General features: G+C 44.3%; 1 protein-coding gene across 4 annotated transcripts in view; it reads right to left on the reverse strand.

Annotated features, from left to right (window-relative positions):
• The window catches only part of LOC118517641 (protein jim lovell), a 37,032-nt gene extending 16,257 nt beyond the window's left edge, over positions 1–20,775 (reverse strand). Inside the window, exons 1-4 of one of the 4 annotated variants that reach the window (XM_036063959.1) lie at positions 19,639–20,775; positions 17,812–18,927; positions 10,502–13,148; positions 8,048–8,185 (exon numbers count right to left, since the gene is read on the reverse strand). In XM_036063959.1, the coding sequence (XP_035919852.1) occupies positions 8,048–8,185; positions 10,502–12,749 (2,386 nt within the window). In that variant the 5' untranslated portion in view covers positions 12,750–13,148; positions 17,812–18,927; positions 19,639–20,775. Of the gene's footprint in view, positions 1–8,047; positions 8,186–10,501; positions 13,149–17,811 lie in introns of all 4 variants that reach the window. The other 3 variants (XM_036063958.1, XM_036063960.1, XM_036063957.1) reach the window with 3 other exon arrangements.
• Between the last annotated feature and the right edge of the window lie 588 nt (positions 20,776–21,363).

A 21,363-nucleotide genomic window follows, 5' to 3' on the forward strand; every position in this document is an offset into this window, starting at 1 on the left:
AAGGAGGTAGCTACTTAGCGGTTGTGATGAATTTCGGGGAGACTGGGAGACACCAGTATTAATGACATGTTTATGAGGGACGTGTTTAACGTGTCACCGGGAGCTTGTTGAAAAATGTCGTCGAAATCGTTCCACCGCGCTGGGTGACTTCCAGCTTCAATCTAATCCATCCATTTCAGCAGCAGTGTGCAGTTTGCCAGTGCCAGGAAGGATATATGTCATGATCGAATGGCGATAACTCGATATGAATAATTTTATCGCTCGTCGCATGAGAGTCCCGGGTCGGTCAAAAAGTTAACGCGCGGGAGGTTTTCAGATTTTTTATGCCATGTTTTTGTGGTGATAACTTTTTTGAGATGTAAAAGTGGAATATGCAGGGAGCACTGTTGACGTTAATTTGACAAAATGAGATTTTTTTTAAGCTTAGATGATGCATGTACCACTGACGCACTTGTGTTGATGGTGAGCAGGTCGTTGAGTGAGTGCCAGCTGATGCAAAGTTGATTAGATACGTTTTGTAACTTAATGAAGAATCCATATTTATGGACATGTTCATGCACGATGTGTTGAATGTGGCTTAGTTTCTGCTGTAAAACAGTTCAACACACCATCAACATGCAAACCTTCATAAAACTACAGTGCGTGAAGGAATGGAAAACAATCCAGAAGTGGTTTGTTTTTGAAAACAATTTTACGCCACGCTCATGTAACGCGACAACAATAGTTCACGTTTGTCCTACCCCCCCCCCCCCCCCCCACACACACACACGCAGGCAACGTTTAATAAATTATGTTTTTATTCTTTTGTGATGTGATTTATTGCCCGATACGTTTGATGGCGCTGCACCATCGCTACTGATGCTGGTTTTCCTCCAGCTTGTGCTCCAGGTACGGGTGAAAAGGGAACTCTTACATTCAATGTGTTGGATGAGGAATGTGTGAAGTGGTTAAGGTAAAGTAACTTTTTAAGAAATAAAGCATTATTTCGTGTTTCTTTAAAGTAGTTGGAAGTAGTTTGGCTGGCATGACTTAAGAGGGTTGGTAATCTAAGAAGAATAAATCCGCCCAGCTCTCAAAAACGGATTCTTATGGCTTAAGATACGCAATTTAGTGTTTTACATATTCTTTTAATATTTTTATCTAAGTCTTCATCCAAGCACTGACCGATTACCAATAAAATGATTAATAGGACTTTTAATTAAAAACTTTTGGAGCAGCTGAGTTTATCCTAAAGGAAAGAGGCTTATTCCGGCGGAGAAACTACTAATGAGAGCTAAGGCTTAAATTTGGGCCATTATTGAAGAATTTATGGCTCCAAACAGTAATTTATGTAATTCATAGCTAAAATTAATAAACAATTTATTCAGGCATGCACTCTACTTCTTAAACAGGATCTGGCCATTAGCTAACAAACTCATTTTGGCCGTCCTAAATGATTTTTACAACGAAAGAGCTCATCAAGCCCATCTCCGGTAAAATTTGAAGCATGTTAACAGCAATTAATGCCTACTGAACCAGCATGTTTGGATTCCATAGCTCCAAATAATTTGGATTGTGATTTATTATAGCCACAATGTTTGATCCTATTTAATTTTGGGCCGATAATTCATCAATTTCACTTAAGAGTTGTCTGTATCTGATCACCTTTGTTGCTTAATTTGCAGTCGTTTCATTTAATTTTATGTTTTTTATGTAATACCTGGTCTCTCAAGTTTAGTATAAAATGATGTTTTAGCTTATTTAACCTACCAAATGTCATGCAAAAGTAGCCATAAAAAGCAGCAAATAGTAGAACCATAGAAATAGGGTATAAAATTGCGGTTGTCGATCCTCTTGCATACATGCACTTTGACTGATCTGTCAACACACTTGTGCTTGTGTAAAATTTGGTAAAAAGAAAACCAACCATTCGATAGACCTCAAACAACACAACACCACCTTGTAAATCACCAGTATCGCACACAACCCTTTCCCTGTGCAGAGTGGTTAATGTTCGATTGCTGGTGCTGCAGCTGAAACAAGCGATTAACGACCGATGGAAATCGTATCCCCTGACCGAAACCAACCAAAGTCAAATGGAACGAAACGCATGTACCTTCAGGCAAGCAGCAAGCAAAACGGACACAGAGGGACAGAGCTAAGAGCTCAGAGCCGTTCGATTGCGCAGCGGAGAAGCTAATCTAACCGCCACACATAAACGCAAGATTCTAGCCTTCGGAGTCAGAGCCGGGGCTGAAGCTCGAAAGCGTGAATTCAGTTTTCTTTTCAGCCAGACCCCAGTCAGAGCGTGTGGGGTGTGTAGTAGCGCTTGCAAGTTGTAAGTGTGGTAAGTGCTGGTGATTGGTTTGTGGTTTGGGCCGTTTTCTAAGTGTGGTTTTACCTATTCTTAAGTGTTCTGGCTGTTGTGTTGTGCTCAATCTGACTCGAACGGGGAAATCGTGCGAACTGTTGATTTGGATCGTTAAAAGTTGGAGAATTGGATAGTTGGATAATTTAATTAACCTTAAGCAAGTTCTCGGATTATGTTGTTATAGACCCACATACAAAAAAGCTAAGACAAGCCTTGAAGGGCCTTTTAAGATGCTTCAAGAGGTAGATTTATGAGCACATATTTTATCACAAAAGTATTCATAATCAACATCAAAAGATAATTTGATGTTCATTTTACTAAACGCAGCATTTAAAATGGCATCAACCCACGTTAAACGCTACCGCTTGAACATCAACATGCTATCTGAAATCGTTTCTATTTCGAACCAATGAGTCGGCACCGGTCCGATTTGATTTCCATAACTGCAAAAGCATAAAAACAAACCAAACGCCAAAAACAAAAAGCCCAAAAAATAAAACCGAGATGTTAATATATAAAACAAAATCATACCATTTGACACGGAAATTGATCAGCTCGATTTCGTTGGCTGTTGCACGATGCCCTGGCCACCATGCCGGACCCGGCGTGTTGGCCGGAGCAACGAATTTAAATAATGAATTTTATGGAACAACAAGAAAACAAATCGTCAAAATAAAGCTGGAACAGAAAAAAAGAAAACCGTGCGCGAACCCAACATGAAACATTAGACGGTTTAATGTTTTCGTTACCAAGCGCCACTCTAGTGCCGGTGCCCGATTTTATTGTATTGTGGGCAATTGAAGTCCCACCCAAAATCCCTCCCCCCTTAGGGTCCAACATCAAAAATTCGTCATCGTCGTGCGGGAGCGTAAGGTAGGTCGGTCGTTTAAGTTGGCAGGTGCATGAAAAGCGCAATGCGCCGACATTTAGGGCTTTTACCCGAAAATTTGCTGCTCAGATTTTAAAAGCCGCGATCGATTTCGAGAAAGAAAACAAAAACCCCACTGTGGCGCGCGATTCGCGTCCCAAAACGTCAGGCCAAAGTTTTGGCCGCTCGTGCACGAACCCGTGTCTGATGGTCTGAATGACATTTTTAGGATTCCGTACCGGGCGTTTGCAGCATTTGCATCGTTCGCGGAACCAAAACAGGTAATTATATTGAATATTTAACGCAAATTATGTGTGTGTGTACTTTGCTGGACTGCAACCAATAATTCAAGGTTGGACAGTAGCATGTAAGTCACTGTTATTGATGCTATAATTATAGCATTTAGCTAGCTAGCCCTTATTATGGTGGTTCAGGTTTACTTTACGTCGAACTGACTTTATCTATCAATCACCGAAGCAGGGCGTTTTACGTGGTTCGTTTTCTCTTCGGAAGTAGAAATCGAAACTAATGCAACTAGCTATCCAGGCAAGGCGAATCAAATGAAGCACACATTTGGTGGAGTTTTAATGTTTCAAACATATACATCTCCCACAAAGAAAGCAAACGCATGTATCAATTCATTGGCCACCATTCACTTTCCATGTGTCACGGACGCAGGAAGGAAATTCAAACGAGCTGGCAAAGTGCTTCAACGGATCGGATCGGAAGCGAATGAATTTATCATACCCGAGAGGGGGTAGGGCGAGGCCTGTTAACCATATAATACAAATGCAATCAACGTGCGAACTAAATAGCGTCACTAAATGACGAAGAGGAAAGTAAAATCTGCGGTAAAACGGTTGGGAAAAACTATTTGCTGCCAGCCCATGCAGCGGTGTTGTAATGCGGTTTTGGTGAGTTCCATGTGTTGCGTTGCGATTTGCATGTCCATGTCGTTGTTCCGTACGGACCCATACACGGAGTTGGACTTTTGCAAAAAGAGTCGAAAGAAGAAAAAAACCTACTCCGCTCCCCCGGGTAGGTATTGAATCTGGCCGGGAACGAACGGTGAAGCATCTGCCAAAAACTAGGGGCTCACGAAACGATGTCAGGCAACGGCAACGGCGACATTGTTTAATCGAAATTTTAAAAATAACAAATCAACATTGGCTTCATGGATGGGTAAAACAAAACAAACCGACAACAAAAAACAGGTTGCTGAACAACTCGACGAGGTCTACGGGTCTTATAGTTGAGCCATCTTTCAAACCTTTTTTTTGTTGCTACCGAACGGTGGTGGAACTGTGGGTGACGGCACGGCGCACAGCACGATAACGCGATGAACGGGTTAAGGGATGGGTTGGGGTGGAGGAGTTTTGTTCGGAAAATCGATTCCAGTTGTTTGAATGCGGAAAATGGAAACTTATAAAATTGGGCACAGCAAATAAAATACACTGAATCATACACATACACACACTACTTCGTCCCGGTCCCGAGTGCTTGACGCACCAAAAAGCGAAAGAAAGCTACAAACAGGAGTCGCATCAAAAGACGCTTAACAAAACCAGACGCAGGTTCTGGTTTGGGGTGCACCCACCGAGGTGGTGCATTCACATAAAAGGCGCACCCGAAAGTGCAAAACTCTCACCGACGTGCGTCGCAACGTCAAAGGACACGAGGCAACGATGCTGAAGATTATCCTCGGTTCTCGTCTAGCGCTGAATGTTTGAATGCCTTGAAATAATTGTTTTGCCACCAGCGAGCGGCACGGGCCAAGAAAATAGAAAAAAAAGAAGGAAACCCCCTGCACAAACACAAAACCTTTCGCAAATCTTTTCGCAAATTTTCCCTTTTCGCACAGCAAATGACAGTCGGAGTAACGTCAAGGAAGCAATGGGAGTACTTCCTACGTACGTCTACGTCTACCACATCTATCATCGCGGTACGACCGAACCATCGGTACACACGATGGTTCCGATGTGTTATTGCGAGCAGTTTGCGAAAGAATGAATGTGAAAAATCCACATTCGGGTCGTCGAAATCACACCGACACCGGCCGTGGCATGCATTGACTCATTTGTGGGACTTTTTTGTCGCTGTTGCTGTTGGGAAGGAATGAGTGTAGCGGGTTTAAGCATAAAAACGCGAACGAATGAAAAGTGAATGATGATATATGCAACGGGCTTATCATCTGTGGCAGCTGGTGGAAGATGCTGTCCTTGGTGGTGGAGATTGTGGTAAGAAAACTGCGAGCGGCAGTGGTATGAGGGTTGGTATTACTTTTCCTGGTACCGAGAAGTTTTACCCTCATGTTAATCACATAAACAAAACCCATATATGGAAGGATTGGTAAGAGTTTACGAAAGGAATAAAATAATAGACTGATGTTTTCGATTTTTCATTTGAGAGACTCTCATATAGAGCATCTCATGCCTTATACATGCAGGAAAACCATTACTTTGATGCCGATTAATTTATAGCAGATACGACACTACATACAATCAAGGCACTCCAATTGAAGATTTACTAGTGAAATGAGCAATGAGCTTCATCCCTGAGCGAAGCAGCTGCAACTAGTGAGAACCATTCTGACGCCTGATTATAACCACTTCAGTAGATTCAGAAGATCTACCCACTTCTTGGGTAAAGTTGAGTTTAGATTCCAGATCCCTATACAACGTTAAGTGACCTTAAAATACAGCATAAACTAACAAAGAAAATCTAACCTAAGCTAACAGTTACAGCTGGATGGATTAATCGTTGTGAAACTTGGTTTGCAAGGGTCAGAGTGTCCGTCTTACAAAACTTTCATTGTTCATGTATGCAGCCCGTCTATGTGACATTGCCGTCGTTGATCGAAGCGACTGCTGACTGACCAGAGAAGTGCCAAAAAGATTTTTTGAGGCGAATTTCTATCGGAGCATCTTAACCGGTGGTACTGTACCGAAACAACTGCAACATCAAAAATTATCCGCTACATCTTGCTAAGTGTGTAAAAGAATACATGACAAAACCCTTAGCTTTAGGCTGCTCATAACTCTCCCAAGCAAACGAGCAAATCGAATGCCGGTTATACTATTTAGAGTCTCAAAGCAGCTGCATAAAATCCTGCAAATTTTTCAGAGCTTGTAGACACAGCCAAATAATCCGACAGATCCACTAAACTTGAAAAGAGGCTCCTTTTGTAAGGTCCAAGGCAATTATAAGTTCAATATGAGTCAGTCCGTGATTCGCGTGCATTCTCGTGTCCATTCTGACAGAACTCTGGACTGAAAATCAAAATGCCGATAGTATATGTTAAACCCCCTACTAATTTTTGCTAATGGTCAATGGGCGGCGCAATATCATCTGTTAACAGCCGAATGAATCAACCCCTTATCGATTGATCTCCTTAAAAATTGGCCAAAAACGCACATTGATCTTCTTCGCGTATGTGTTAGAATGAAGACAGCAGTGATATTGTGTAGTAAACAGTCTAGCATGATCTTCAGCAAATAGTCTGGCGTCTCTGTGCTGATTCCAGTTCGTCTATCCAGCTACGAAGGTTTGGACGTGCACGTGATTAATAATACATGCTTTGTTTGGTTAAGCTATTCCCAGTGGCAGATTGGGCCCCTTGGAGGTTCTGCAGACAGAGTACAAGTGAATACATTATTCGAAGCCTCTAATGGAGCTCGGGTAATCTAACCGATCAAGTCTCTAAGGACCAAACAATCGGCTTATAGGAATGTACCCCATTGGTTCCCTTGAAAGCTCGGGGCCCAAAGCATCTGCTTAGTTAGCTTATTGATCTAGTGTTTGGAAATAGGAGCTTAATTATTTAATAACATGATTGTTACGATTGTCTGCAAAAAAGTTTATTAGACGACAATGTTCAATGATGTGGAGAACATTCTTTCACTATATGGTTGAAAAACTACGAAAGAAACATTTTGGAGTACCACAAGTCAATGATTTTATGCTGCTTTATTCAGTTCATGCACTTTGTTTGCCTAAAATACCTTCTTCTAAATGCTTTGCTAATAGCTATCTACCCCAAACTAACCTAACTTGCACCGGAAACACTGGAATGCTATTTTATTCTCACTTTTCATTCAGCTTACATACCAAATTTTGCACTCGAAACCAACGTGTGAAACTTCACACATGTCACCGATTGTAGCCCTCACCAATGAACCACCATGATCGAAGCGAGTGAACATGTTGCTTCGCAAGTTTATTTGATTAGAGGGGAAAAAGAACTTCCTCTACGAAGGGATGTCCAAACGAAGGAAGTACAATAAAGTTTCATTTTCAAAGGCAGGAAAGGATACATCGTTGCGAAAGGCACACGATGTTAATTGTTCACATGTGGAGACACACCAACACACACACACACACACGTTGTACATCTCAATCGCCTTGTGATCAGATGTTGTGCTCGATCATGCGTATCATGATCGACAGAACGCGCAAACACCTGTCGACTGTCGGTGTTTGATCGAAAGTGGAGTTCGACCGGAGGGAAAAGAACTGTGAAAATTGCATTAACCCAGCTGTGTGCTGCAGCAGCACGTGCGTCGTGAAACCGTCTCGCGTTAGCTATGCGTGGTACAGTTTTGTGTCATGTGGCCTGCCCGTTTGACGGTTAAGAAATGCACCTAAGCGTAACCGTCGTACGGCGAGGAAAACGTCATTTGACAAAAGCTTTTTACTTTCTCGCTTCAGTTGACATTCTGAAAGGGGGAGCTGTTTTTCACAATTTGTTTTTCATTTCCACACTAAACCGATGCGTTTTTTTTCTAATACATGGATTATTTCATTTTCATACAACGTTATGGAATACATACACTTACTTTTCTTCTTGAGGAAAGGCGGTCCGTCGTGGTGCATACCACGTGGGTCCGACATTTCCATCAGGGGGCTGTAAATTTTCCCGGGATCCATTCCTGGCGGAAAAAGTCCTAGTGGTGAATCGAGTCCGAACACTGTGAAGGAATGGAGATAGGAGTTAGAATCGAGTACGAGTATACGGTACTAAAACTAAGAAAACTGCGTGTCTTTGGCAAAGTTCCGAAACGCTGAATCCCTCACATTTGTGACGCGACAGATGAGCCCATTTTAAAATATATATCAACGCTATAATTTTGAAGCTGACGCGCTGTAAGACGGCTGACGCGTGATTACATACACACAAAAAAGGCAGGAATTCCCACGATACGCGTGAAATCATAATGAGCCTGGAGAGCATAACAAACGCCCCTTAGATAAACATACTCCCCGGACGGCACACACACAGGCCGTAGGTTAGATTCGAATAAATTGTACCCATTCAGGTCATGCAGCGCCCTTATACCATTCACTATCTCACATACATTAAACTGGCTACCCCAAAAAAAAAAAAAAACTGGCGAAATTGTAGATGAGCCCAGCCCGAGCCCGCCTCCGAAAAATGAATGACGGAATTAAGGAAGGAATGTCCAATGACCTACGCGCTGTGTGACCATGCAGCACACTTTTGCATTTCGAGCGTTCACATCGTCTTCGGACGCACATTTTCCGCCAGATTTCCCAAAGCGTTGCCCCGGCAATCTTTGCGAACTTTTTCGTCCAGCAGAAAATCCAAAAACACACTCCACATCCACTAAAAACAACAACCGAAAAATAACGACAGTCCAACTGTCGTGTGAACTCTTTCCACTCACACACACGCACACACTCCCAAACCAATGTATGTGTGCCTGTACTACACTCATGCATACTCATACATCGTTGGTTGGGAAAACAAAACGATCCGAAATGCGGGGGAAAAGCTGAGCTAAAACAAAAGAAATAATGGCGCCTACGTGGAGGCCTGTCCCGAGATAGTTGAGATTTTTCCTGTGCTAATCATGTGCCATTGGTTGGGGGATGAGGGGATGAGGAGGTGGGTGGCTAGCACACCCCAATTTCAGTCATTCAAAAATCGTCTCACGTCATGTAGAGAACAGCGGAAAAAGAAGGTTAACGGGATCGGTTCCAAAAACAAAAAAAAAAGAGGAAAAACGACACCTTGTGTCTCAGTGCGTTAATTACGCGCCGAGAGAGTGATGAAGAACGGCTGACGATATTATCATTGACGATGGAGCATTTTTCTCGTTCAACTGACCGGTGGAAAATCACATGAACCTACTCACACAACCCTCGCACCACCACGCCAAGCGCCGACGCACCTGTGAATGAACGAATCATTCGGATCACCTGCAACGCAAACGCAAACGCACCCGGACGGACGTTCGCGACCTCGCGAGCGTGTATGATAAAATATGTAATTTTATATGGTCATTGTTGACCGCATGGTTCGCGGTTCAGCCAGCAGGCCTTTTCTGGGGGGTGAATCGAGACCGCGAAATTTTTGGGTGGAAAACAATAGGGGGAAAAATATCTTAATTTTTATTTTTATTGCCCGCCTATCTGTGGCGGACAGGAACGGCGGGCCAACAAGGCGAGGGTAGAGGCGTTCGAATGCTTGAGACATTCGGAGACTGCCGACAGCAGTGCGTGTGATCGCAGAATAGAAAGATGGGCCCGGCGGTTGGCAAACAGCCAGTTACAAAGGTTAACTGCACGTAAGTCGCCAGTTCACGGCGGGCCGGACCTCGGAACGGGGCTTATATTAAACCTCCACAACATCAACGATTGCGGTGAACCCGGGGAAGTTTGCTGACAAGCAATACATTGTATGGATAATGTTGCCAGGCCTGTATGAAAAAACAACCCGCTCTCGTGAGAAGAAGGTGTCCATATCTCGGCATCGATTTGCCTTCTGCCACTCGAAAGTGCTGTTACAATTTCGTGCGAATGGGGCGTGTATGGATGCGGATAGAAACATTAGTACGACTCAGAGCGAATCGGCACTGGAGGGAATCTGTGCACAAGTGAAGAGAGAGCTTTCAGTATTCGTGTTGGAAGATTCGGGACTCGGAGAACTCGAACATCCAACCCTGGATCCCAAATGAAGGACTCGATTACGATTCGGTTTCGATAAGGATCCGAATCCGATTCGAATCTGAATGGGAATCAATAGGGACTCGATTGGGATTCTATTGTAATCCGATGGGGATTCGATTAAGATTCCATTGAGATACGATTGAGATTTGTTAGGGAATAGATCGGGATTCTATTGGGTTTTGTTCTCGATTTCATAGGGATTTGATCGGGTGCACGAAAATCGCCCATTAAGATTCATTTTTCCCATTACTATTCTGTATAGGGAGAACTTCAATGGTAAAGTTTGCTAAAATTATTTCCCCAAAAATACTTACTGTGGGGCGGAGTGAGCGTGAGGGACGAAACCGACGGCATGTGCGGAAAGGGAAGCGGCGAATGGGTAGGTCTCGGCGGTCCTTCCGAATGGTTGAAGAACGGTGGAAAGTTGAGGGTGGGACTGTGCAGAAAGTCTTTCGGCCCTCCAGCAGATCCTTTGGGACCATTGTGTGGATGATGATGCGGATGATGACCGTGGTGAAGACTGTTGTTGTTGCCGCTGCTGCCGGAGCTATTGCTGCCAACGTTATTGTTGTTGTTGTTGCCGAGGCTGGAGGAATGCTTGGGGGTTCCTGGTCTGCCACCACCACTAGACGGGTGATGATGATGCTTGTTATTTGGGTTGCCGTGATGCTGGTTCAGGATACTGCTGTGATTGTTAGCGCCGGCGCTACCGTTATTATTATTGCTGGAGTTACCGCTGTTATTCTGTTTGTTGCTGTTGCCGCTGCTGTTATTGTCCGTGCCGCCTACCCCATCGGCCGTGGGAGGTCGCAGATTGGGCGAAGCGTTGCGTAGATGGTGCTGGTGGGCTAGATGGTGTGCGAGCGGATGCTGATGTGTGCTGAGCGCCAGATCCATGTGGTCCAAAAAATGTGGCGGTTCCAGCATGTCGTCGTGCAGCAGCGAACGCTCATCCTCACGATCTTCCAGCTTCACACGCTTCGAATCGCCGTGATGATGGTGATGATGGTGGTGGTGATGCATCAGACTTAGGGCCGGGTGCAGATTGTTGTTAAGCGACGCGAACGAGGGTGGTGGTGAGATGGACCCGAGGGACCGATTCAACGCCGCACGGTTCAGGTGCCGGATGTCCTTCAGCGAAAGAAGCCCCCGACTCCCTCCGATGTGGCCGCCGACGGTGTCGGATAGTGGTGAGGAGTCCTTGCCTGCTCCATCAGGCAAGCGTGCCGCATCGTCTCGACAGCCCGTCCGGTCATTCGTTTCGCTGCCAGCAGCATTGTTGTCCAAGGCGTCGATCGACGCTATTCGATTACGCTGCTCGCCGACGACCCCTCCGGTTGCAATGCTTCTAATTAGTTCGGAACTGCTGGGAGAGGATTTTTTTATGCACAGATTTTCCGGTCCATCGGCCACTGATGGGGAATCGGACGATGACGGCGCCGTCTCGGGGTGCAGATCGTCGTCCCGCTGCAGCAGTCCTGGGCCACCCTTCGAGGAAGACGTTTTGCGAGGGCTTAATTTGTGCAACGAGCGTGATCGCCTTTCATCGCTGTTCGACGTTGTCGTCGTTGGCGTCGGTGGCGCTGCGGTTGTTGACGTGGTCGTCGTGGTCGGCGGGGTTGTCGTCAGGCTGCTGGAAGATTGTGTTCGTAAATCTTCTTTTGCTACCAGTGCCGCCAGTTTTTCATCGACCGATTGGCTTCGGTGCAAGATGCGCTTCAGATCGTCGTCGTCATCATCGTCATCATCGTCCAATTCCTCTAGATCATCTTCATCCTCATCTGGGCGATCGTCGAGCAGCTCTCGCTCCGTGTCCTCATCGTCCAGCGTCTGTGGGATTGGTGTGGAGGGTTTGCTGCTCAGATCCTGCGGTGCACAGTCGCCCGAGCGTCTTCGCGGACGGGCCTGTTTGCGGCGAGGCATCGGAGAGGTGCACGGATCAACGGTAGCGCTCGGTAGACTGATCGACGGGTCCGCAAACACTTGCGGCGGTAGCAACAGTTTCGGCGTGTTGGACGATATAAGCCCAGTGGCCGTCGTCGGGTGATGTCGAAGCTGTCCCGATTGGTGACTTGACTGAAAGTTTGGCGAGGGTAACGAGGGTGAAGTTGGCGATATCAGTGAGGTGTCGAGCAGGCTAAAGTCTTCGGGAGACTGGGCCGGTGTCGGGGTGTTTGCGGCTACCGGATGGTCTACCAGACCACGCACCTGCAACGATTCGCCAGCCTGTATTAGCACCGAAAGTCGTTCCTGCGGTACACTGATTTCACCACGGTACATAAAATCCACGATCGCCTGCACGACCCATCCGCGGAAGTCCTTCAGCACGATCACTGGATGTTTGCAGGGCGTCTCGGAGAACACACGCTGAAAGAATGGGGAGCAGGCGGACAACACTACCTTGTGCGCGCGAATGCTCGTTTCGGCACACACCAGCGTCACGTCGACGAGCGTTTTGGTCTGCAGCAACGTGTCAAATGCACGGAGTATATGGTTTTGGTGATTGTTCCACCGAAGGCTGTAGTGTTCTTGATCAGGCATGATTTCGAATGATTCCTTCATAGTTTCGCCTGTTTGTACCACGCATGCAAATGGTTTGCCCTGTAATTGGTGTGATGACTTCCGATGCCCAAACGCAAAACGGTTAAAATATTGAGTAAGATTGCTCTCAAAGGATGTTATTTGCGTACGGTTTTTGATTCTTTTCCCAGCAGTGTCTTACGGCATTCGAAGCTTCATTGTACGGCAGTTGCAATGCAGTCTGTTATCGGACCGTTTGTTTTTCTGGTAGGAGGATTTTTGATTCCTTACGATGCACACGGTGTACAGCCGTCTGTCTCACCCTGCTGTCTTATCACGGTTTCTCTGATCTCTGCACAGGCAAGCAAGCTCGGGACCTTTCGTTTTATTCAACCAGCGCATGATTCACCTCACTGCTGCTCGCAGAGTCTATTGTGCGTTCTGTGAAGGATAGAAGAAAAAAAACAGGATAGAAAGTGAAAAAAAGTCATATAATATGATTGCGAGACGAATAATGATACTCAAAAACAGAACAGAACAGTTTGAACGCCAGGCTGTTAGAGCTAGCAAACATTTAAGATGTTTGAACAAATTGTGGCTTTTGTTGCAGAGTGTGGCATGCATGGATGTGACGGCCCGTTTTACTTGACAACAAATTTCAAAACCAAAGGATTGCGGGACAAAAAAGCACCGACGAGGAAAATATTTTTTCCTTTACCCGGGACGCAAACAAAACACCAAAAGCGACATGCACCAACGGATGTTTGTTTTGTGCATTGCGTTAGCCTTTTTGCGTGTCATTCGCAGTAATTCATATTTTCTTCCGTTTGGTGATTGCTACTGGTATTTAAACAATTTGCTACAGTGCTGCATATGATAGAAAGTTTGTTCTTTGATCGCTATTGTTTATTGCTATAAATCGTTTTTGTTGCCTGTAGCTTCCCCTTCTGTTTCTTCTTCTTCTTCGTTGGCTTCACAATCTCAAGAAGTTGTGGCCTGTTCTTTCTGATTTCCTTAACTAAATTTACCCTATATTAGATAGTTTTTTTCTGCCACGGTCTCCTGGCCACTCGACTAATGTGTGGCTATTATTTAGGATGTGTCAATGAGCACTTAAATTCAATAAATTCTATGCACTATCATATAGCAGAAACAACTTGTTAAATTATAATTCTACATAGTGTGTTTCGGGCCATTTACCCCCTGTAAGGGTTGTTAAGTCAACAAGAAGGTAAATCTGGATGTTCTTGGAGAAACATTGTTTTCAATCATTTTTAATTATTATTTTGACTTTCAACTTCAGAAAGTTAACATGTTAACAACAATAATCGTTGAAAATAGAAATGAAGAGCTTTAGATTGAGTCCTATTACATCCTATTACATAGTTTGTTAGCTCAAAAAATCAGTTGTCTCTATTTTCAAACCAATTTACAATTCGTGACACAATAACAACAAGACGTAAATTGTTTAGATCGTTCGTTACATAAACATCTTTCAAAGTTTTAAACATAGACATACTTGCTTTATAGAGGTGGACAATAGAATAAGACCACCTTGTTAAGGGCTAGTCGTATACGACAGTGGTCTATATTGTATGGGATTTGGCAGATTAGAACAATATGGCGTCAAGCCGTCATAATCAAACTTAAATACAAAATTGACAGATTTGGTCGGTTGACAGTTTGATTCTACAACCTCATCACTGTGTACGACTGAGCAGAGACTTAAGCCTCGGTAAAAATTAAAAATGAGATATTGATGCCAATTTTCAACACATAAATTTACTTTGCCTTGTAAAACTTAGTTAAAGAGTTTAGATGAAAACGGTTCCTTTATTGGAACAAACAAGAAATCGATTGAGACCCCAAGTTATCGTGAATCGAGGGTAGCCCGATATCGTGAGGTGATAACGATGCCAGTCTTCAGAAAGGACACGATAGCTGGCGTGCGGGGTTCAAATGCCATCTGGACTGTTTCTACGTAATAAGATCTGTGTATTCAACTATATGCTTTTAAACAGTCTTTTAATGCATGAAATGCCCGGCCATGACCTCGCAGATAACGATCCGCTAGTTGAACGTAGCCAAGAAGAAAAAGAATACCTATCGTGTTTTCAAGTGGTATATTTATGATTTTATTATTTCTATTTCAGAAAAATAGCTTGGTTTTAATGTTTAAGCAATTCTAATTTGGTTGAGACACATTCCCCTCTCTGAACAGTGTGAAACCTTTGTTTTTTGTAACTAATTGTTCAGGCTAATTTTTATACCCTTGTCCACCTTTTTTATAGTACATTTAAATGTGAAAAAAAAATGCAAACGAGATTTCTTCACGCAACGTAAGTGAAAGAAATTGTTCACATGTTTACATTTCGCCACAGCTAAATACAACCAACTCGTGAAGCAATTAATGTAATTTTACTACTACAAGGTACGATGGTAAGCTTGCGTAGCACTGTCTTATGCAATTACATCTTGAAGACCATGTGACGACAAAAAAAACCGTAGGTACGAAATTCTAATCGACGAAATGACGTGAGAGTTTGTTCTGTTAAGCCCTATCGCTACAAAGAAAAACACTCACATCTGGGATGCTTTCACCATGGACAACGGTTGCAGAGTAGTGGTCGTAATATTAAACCTTGAAATTGTTTATTAAATAAATGAGCATAAATTCCATTTCAACATTTTTTTAAAACATTCCTTAAATAATCCTTAAGCTAAGTTGCTCGTTATACTTGTCATTTACTGCATAAAATTGTCCACCAACCGTCATGCTATTCCACAGTGTTGCAGTCATCAGCAAGCTGCAGCATACAATCCCGGCACGGAACGAATGGTTAGACGGCTAGACGAGTGTGTACAATACCACGAAATTGAGGTAAGAACAGGACGCGTCTATTCGTAAGGCAGCAGCCCAGGTTCTGCCGTGTGCACCGTCTCGAGTTAAGTACAGCTTCCGCACATTTGCATGAACCGAGCATACCATAACGAGGGGTGACACGTATTAACACATCATAAGGAATATGTTACGTCGGGTCGAAAGAAAACCTACCGGTCCGGATGGGGTGAGCGAACCTCCTCACGAGAGCGAGCGGATTTCTCGGTGGACTAGATCTGAAAGAATCTCTGTGGATGTGGAGGGTGGCCTCCACAGGTTGTTCACTGGTTGTAGTTGGCGGCCCTTTAAAATGGAGAAGGCGCATTATTGCACACTGCGAACGTTGTCGTCGCAGGTGCAGAAAAGCCAAGCACAACCCTTGGGCTGCCTGACCTGCACGGTCCGTCCGCTTACCGGGGAACGAGCAGGAAGGACAGAAATGAAATGAAATGCTTTCGCTCGAAATTGTCCCCGAGCAGTGGTGAGCGTTTGGGAGCACACGGACCTGGCGTTCAGGAACAGCAGTGTAGTGGGCTTAAAGCAAACCAGCAACAGCATAGTTTCTGCATTTCTGCACATCGCTCAGAACAGAACCCATCACGTCCCGGGCGGAGTGACAGGAGGACGGCCGAGGCAATCGTTGTTCACACCGTCTCACACACAATCACACACGGCGCACGGGTATATCGTGGCTACTAATGCACGTAACACGGTTGAGAATAGTTGGCACCAAGGGTGGCCGGAGTGTTTTTTGGTGCTAATTTGTGTCAAAAATTTTACTGCCACCAAGGACTGGCAGTGCGTCATGCGCCGGAAAATGCCATTGTGCCACCGAGATGGGTGGCGAAATGAGCAGCGGCAATATATTTGATTAATTGGATGCTTGCTTCAAGTTACGGTGCTGCACTGCAGTCAGCGCTGGGAAATGCTTGAACCGTTTTAAGGGCCAGGACACACAACTTTGCTTCAAACATTTCATCCACTTTCAAGCTTCGAAGACATATTGTGATGGAAAAGCTAGATTCATGGTTTATGTTTTGACGTTGTTTTGATTTAGTACAGTGTAACGCATTGTACTAAACTCAAACTTCTTAAGCTTGTAAAAGAAAATCCTTCATCGCTAAGTGTCCCTTTATACGGCTAAAAGTTCCCATATGTAAATTGCGTATCCTTACTCAAAGAAATCACGCATCGTCCCCCACGTGAGGTTGGCCCGGTCGTCGGGTGAAACTTAATTAAACAATTGCTCTGATTTCTGTCTTTACGGGTATTTTCCTTCCGGTTGCTCGCACTTCCGAGCGAACACACATATAATTATTGACGCTGATTCCAGCACCAGCACGCAATATACGTCCGGAACGACCACATTGGGGGAGTTTGCCCTTTCAACGTTCTTCAGCGTCGCTTGACCACCGAAAAACGGATCCTTGAGTGTTAGGGTTAGCCCTACCCCTAGCATTATTACAGTTTGTAACTGATCCCTGATTTTTTATGAGCAACCTAAGGTAACGTAAGGTTATGTGGAGACGTTTATTTTCACCACACATTTGCTTAGACGCAGAAGGACCTTTGTATCGGCGAACAACGTTCAAGTGAACCCCGAAGTATCGAGTCAGGTGCTGCACAGGATTTGATTTATTAATGGTTGTGAAGAATGTTGTTGCTCCATAAAGTTCTTTCCTAACTGAAAACACACTTTCCAAAACTGAAACTCGGGGCGAGAGTTGTTTGTTGTGTTACCTAAAAGCATCCCACCAGCTAGAAGGAGGATACTAAATGTTTCTGTCCCTTAACCAATCTTAACGTGTAAGGCTCCTGTTTTTTCGAGCTAGAAACCTACGACGACGAGAATCAGCCTCTTGCTGCTCAAATGTTTGATTTGAGTTGCAAAGAATTAGAGCTATCGACCGATTAGTGTTCCCGCCCGATCTGAGCATGGTGTTAGCGCATTAATTATCATAATTTATGCCGCAGCATGCCTTCGGCCGGAAAAATCGTCCTACCGAGTGCGCAACACACCTTACAAGCTACATGACACCTTACACATATATAGGACATGTACTGTGTAAAATAAACTTGAAGCACGACTTTAAGCGCGTAATTAAACATCTCGCACGCGGGGAAATATCTTCGAAACCTTTCGATTATCCTACTGATAATTCTTTAAATCCTATTATCAACTTCAGCTACACATTCTTGTTCTACGCTAATCCGCAAACGTACCTTGGCTTTCGTTCGTCCTCGCGTTTAGTCGGCGAAATTCCACGCGTTTCTTCCCAATTTTCAGCACGTTTTCATTCAAATGCACACATACTTAAATTTTAATTTTGATCCAACCGTTGTTTTTGTTTTGGATATTCTAAGTGCTTAAAGTTAATTTTTTGTTTAGAGTAACTTTAATTTCGACTTTTCACCATCCAAAACCAAGCTTTTCTCTTCAGAACCGTAACCGCACATTAGCCGAACCAAACTTAGTGTTAGTTTTTTTTTTTTTTGTTAGCCGAAGGACAAATTTGGTAGACCACAATGTAACGCAAATAACCTCGTACAACCGCGCTCACTGCAGTCACTGATATCACATTTGCACGCACTTACGCGAGCTGGCTGTTGTTGCTGATGGCTCCCTAACAACTACACCCTTTGGGCTTGGCGAGTGCAATTTTCCGTAAACACCGTAAGACCGAATTTTTCAACCTTTATCCTCGTTTTTCACTGCACAGACACGCACACGCACAGAAGAATACACAATCGATGAACTTAAAACGGTGTAATATCGGTCGAAATCTTGCATCGATAGTTTTTTCGGTTGTTGTTGCTATCCGGACGATGTTTTGCTGCTATCACATATGAACAATTGCACACACAAAAACGGAAAGGGAAACACAAAAGTCCCGAAAGGAAACTAAAAACCGTATTACCGTTTCCGAAAGTTCAATTTTGACGATGCATTTACCGAACCGAGGCGAAGTGGTGATTTTCGCACCTAACTCATTGCGTTGGTTGTTTGTCCAACTCCACTCTGCAAGATTGCGAGGGAACTAATTCGGCGGTGAGCTGGATCAGCGTTCCATGTTAGTGTTTTCCGGGCTGGTGGAACCACATTGCTTCCAACGCTGCTGCGTGGCCGTTGTTTTGCTGCTCTGCCAGCACCAACATGATCGGCTTCACACGGCTGCTTGCAGATCGTCGCCTACTGAGAAGGACCCAAAACAGCCGTTGTTTGAGTTGTAACAGGCTTCACAAATTGAACGGCACGCTCTAGCACTTGTCTCATTTCTTGGGTTGCACTTTTCCTACCTGGCCTACGAAAGGATGCACCCAGGAACCTCACTCGCCTCACTAAATCACGTCACGATGTACCAAAAACAAAAAAGGGTTTAAAAAATCACTGCCAGGATCCGTTTGCATTACTTTACAACCAATTTCCGCCGTTTTCTTGCTATTACACACACACACACACGCACGCACTCTCTCTTCTTCCAAACGATTTTTATTGCACCTGCCGAAAAGGTAATTTAAATTTACTACAGTAGCTTAACACTGTGTCGCCCCCGTTTCATCTTATTCCGGTATGATCGACGACAAACGGTACAACGCCATAAACCAGAAGCTTCTACCAGCCAGCGATCTAGTTCACATCGTGCAGGAAGCAATCACGCACACAGGTACGAATGGGCGAGGGCGAGTTGGTACAGCGATCGTAAGAAGGTCATTGTTCCGCTAAGGATAAGAGATTCTATTTTTCCTTAAATCAGTGCAAAAGTAGAAGCATTTCATCAATGATCGCGTTTCCTTTCTTGACGTTGCTTTTTATCACTACAGCCACTACACTTCCGAACACTTGTCAAGTTCTGCTGTTCCAGATCGTTGCTCCGGTGTTTGTTTGGGTGCTTCTTTTTTTGTTTATCTGCTTCTGTTACACTTGCAATTACACACTTAACTACGCTACACTGTTGCGTGCGAATAAACCAATCTCACAAATAAATAAATATTTCCCCGTTTTAGAATACAATTTTACAAACGCTTTTCTTTCTTGCTTTTTTGTAGTACCGAACTGCTATTGCTTTGTATCGGGGGGAGTTTCCGTCCGAATACCGTGGTGGACGACGCTTTGCTTTTCAAACGAAATGAGACCGAATTTCGACTGCCGCCGCCAACCGAGTGCACATTTTGACCGACCGAAACAGATTAATTCCCCCTTTGGTTGGCAGCATAAGCATAACCCTAAGGTGAGTGTCACTCCTGGGAGCCGGGAGTGCTCACCAAGCGTGAGTGCACACGCTTATGTTGAGCGCCAGTCGTGAGCGTGTGAGCTGAGCTATTTCCAGTGAGGGATCGAGCCGTTTGCTTCGTAGCTGTTGAGCGACCCGAATGCCAAATGGCAGCTCGGTCGATTGACTGGCTGCGTACTTGAGTACGTGCTTAGGAAGTCAGAACTTTATCAATGAAGTTTGCTGTTATTAGTTGTTATTAGCAAGGAAATTCTACGTAGGGTCAGCTGGGGTCTACTAGCTTCAAGCTAGTGTAATGACTTGTGTGAGAAGATTTTCATGAATTAATGTTTATATTCCTTCGCTTAGTTCCATGCTTTTGCAAAATGTGGTTGATTTGTCGATCATCCTGTAGATACTTTGAGCCATAAAATTTCACTCTTTTCGTACGGATATCATGTCCATTATACAGACTATGTATTGTACACCTCTTGCACCACCCATAGCTAGATATTCTGGATAAATATCACGAAATAAATCAAAGGACGCAGCCGGTCACGTTAGCTTGCCAGCGTTCGGGTCACTCAAAGCAACGACCTAAAACTGTGATCCCTCACTGGAAAACTCAGCTCACAACCACGGCAATACAATACCGAACGTGAACGTGAGCCGAGCGAGGTAGAAGATGTGAGTGTCACTCACATCGCAGCTAAGCTTACTATGCTGCTGGCCAAAAGGGAGAATTAATCTGGTTCGGTCGGTCCAAATGTGCACTCGGATGGTCGGTGGCAACAGCCGTGCGAATTTCGTTTTGAGAAAGACAAGTGCCTAGAAGCGAAAAAAAAACAACGAAGCCGACTCGAAACGACGACGACGGCCACGATAACTCTTGCACCTTTCCTCCTATATTCCTAATCTCCCGCTTCCGCTTGCATCCGCGGTCCACGGTATGCACATGCGCATAATTATTTTACATATACACCCAGCAAAAACCCCGTCTATCGGAAAATTAGAGAAAAAGGACAGTACGAATAGGTGGAAGAGAGTAGAAATGAGTGAAAGCGACATGTTTCTAATTCAGATTAGGTACTGCTGCTGCTGCTGCTGCTGGTGGTGGTGTATGTACCGAAAGGGTCATATTAAAGGTAGGGCACATTCATCCTGAGCAGCCTTTCCGAGTTGCCTTTTTGTTGGCTCGTATCGTAGTCGGGTCATCTGTGACACAGATTTGGGACAAAAGTATGGTAGAAGAACTGGTTGTGTGTGGCTTATTTTTAATTAAACCATTCCTGCGATGCTGTTTGACGAGATGTGCAAAATCAAATTTACGATTGACTCTTAAAAAAAGACATCGTGACAAACAAAGTAATTTTAAAATTTATTGCGGATATCGCAGGACACACTTTATAGTCCACTTCTTCCTGCTATAATGGTATTGTTATTTTCCAACGGGATGGTCCGTATGAGTTACACGTTCGACGCTCAAAAAGAGGATGTACCTTGTGTAGGAAGGCTTTATGTAGCAAACAAGCATGTGCTCTCGCTCACCTAATCACTCATGTGC

The sequence above is a fragment of the Anopheles stephensi genome, chromosome 2 (genome assembly GCF_013141755.1).
Source record: "Anopheles stephensi strain Indian chromosome 2, UCI_ANSTEP_V1.0, whole genome shotgun sequence".
Lineage (NCBI taxonomy): Eukaryota > Metazoa > Arthropoda > Insecta > Diptera > Culicidae > Anopheles > Anopheles stephensi.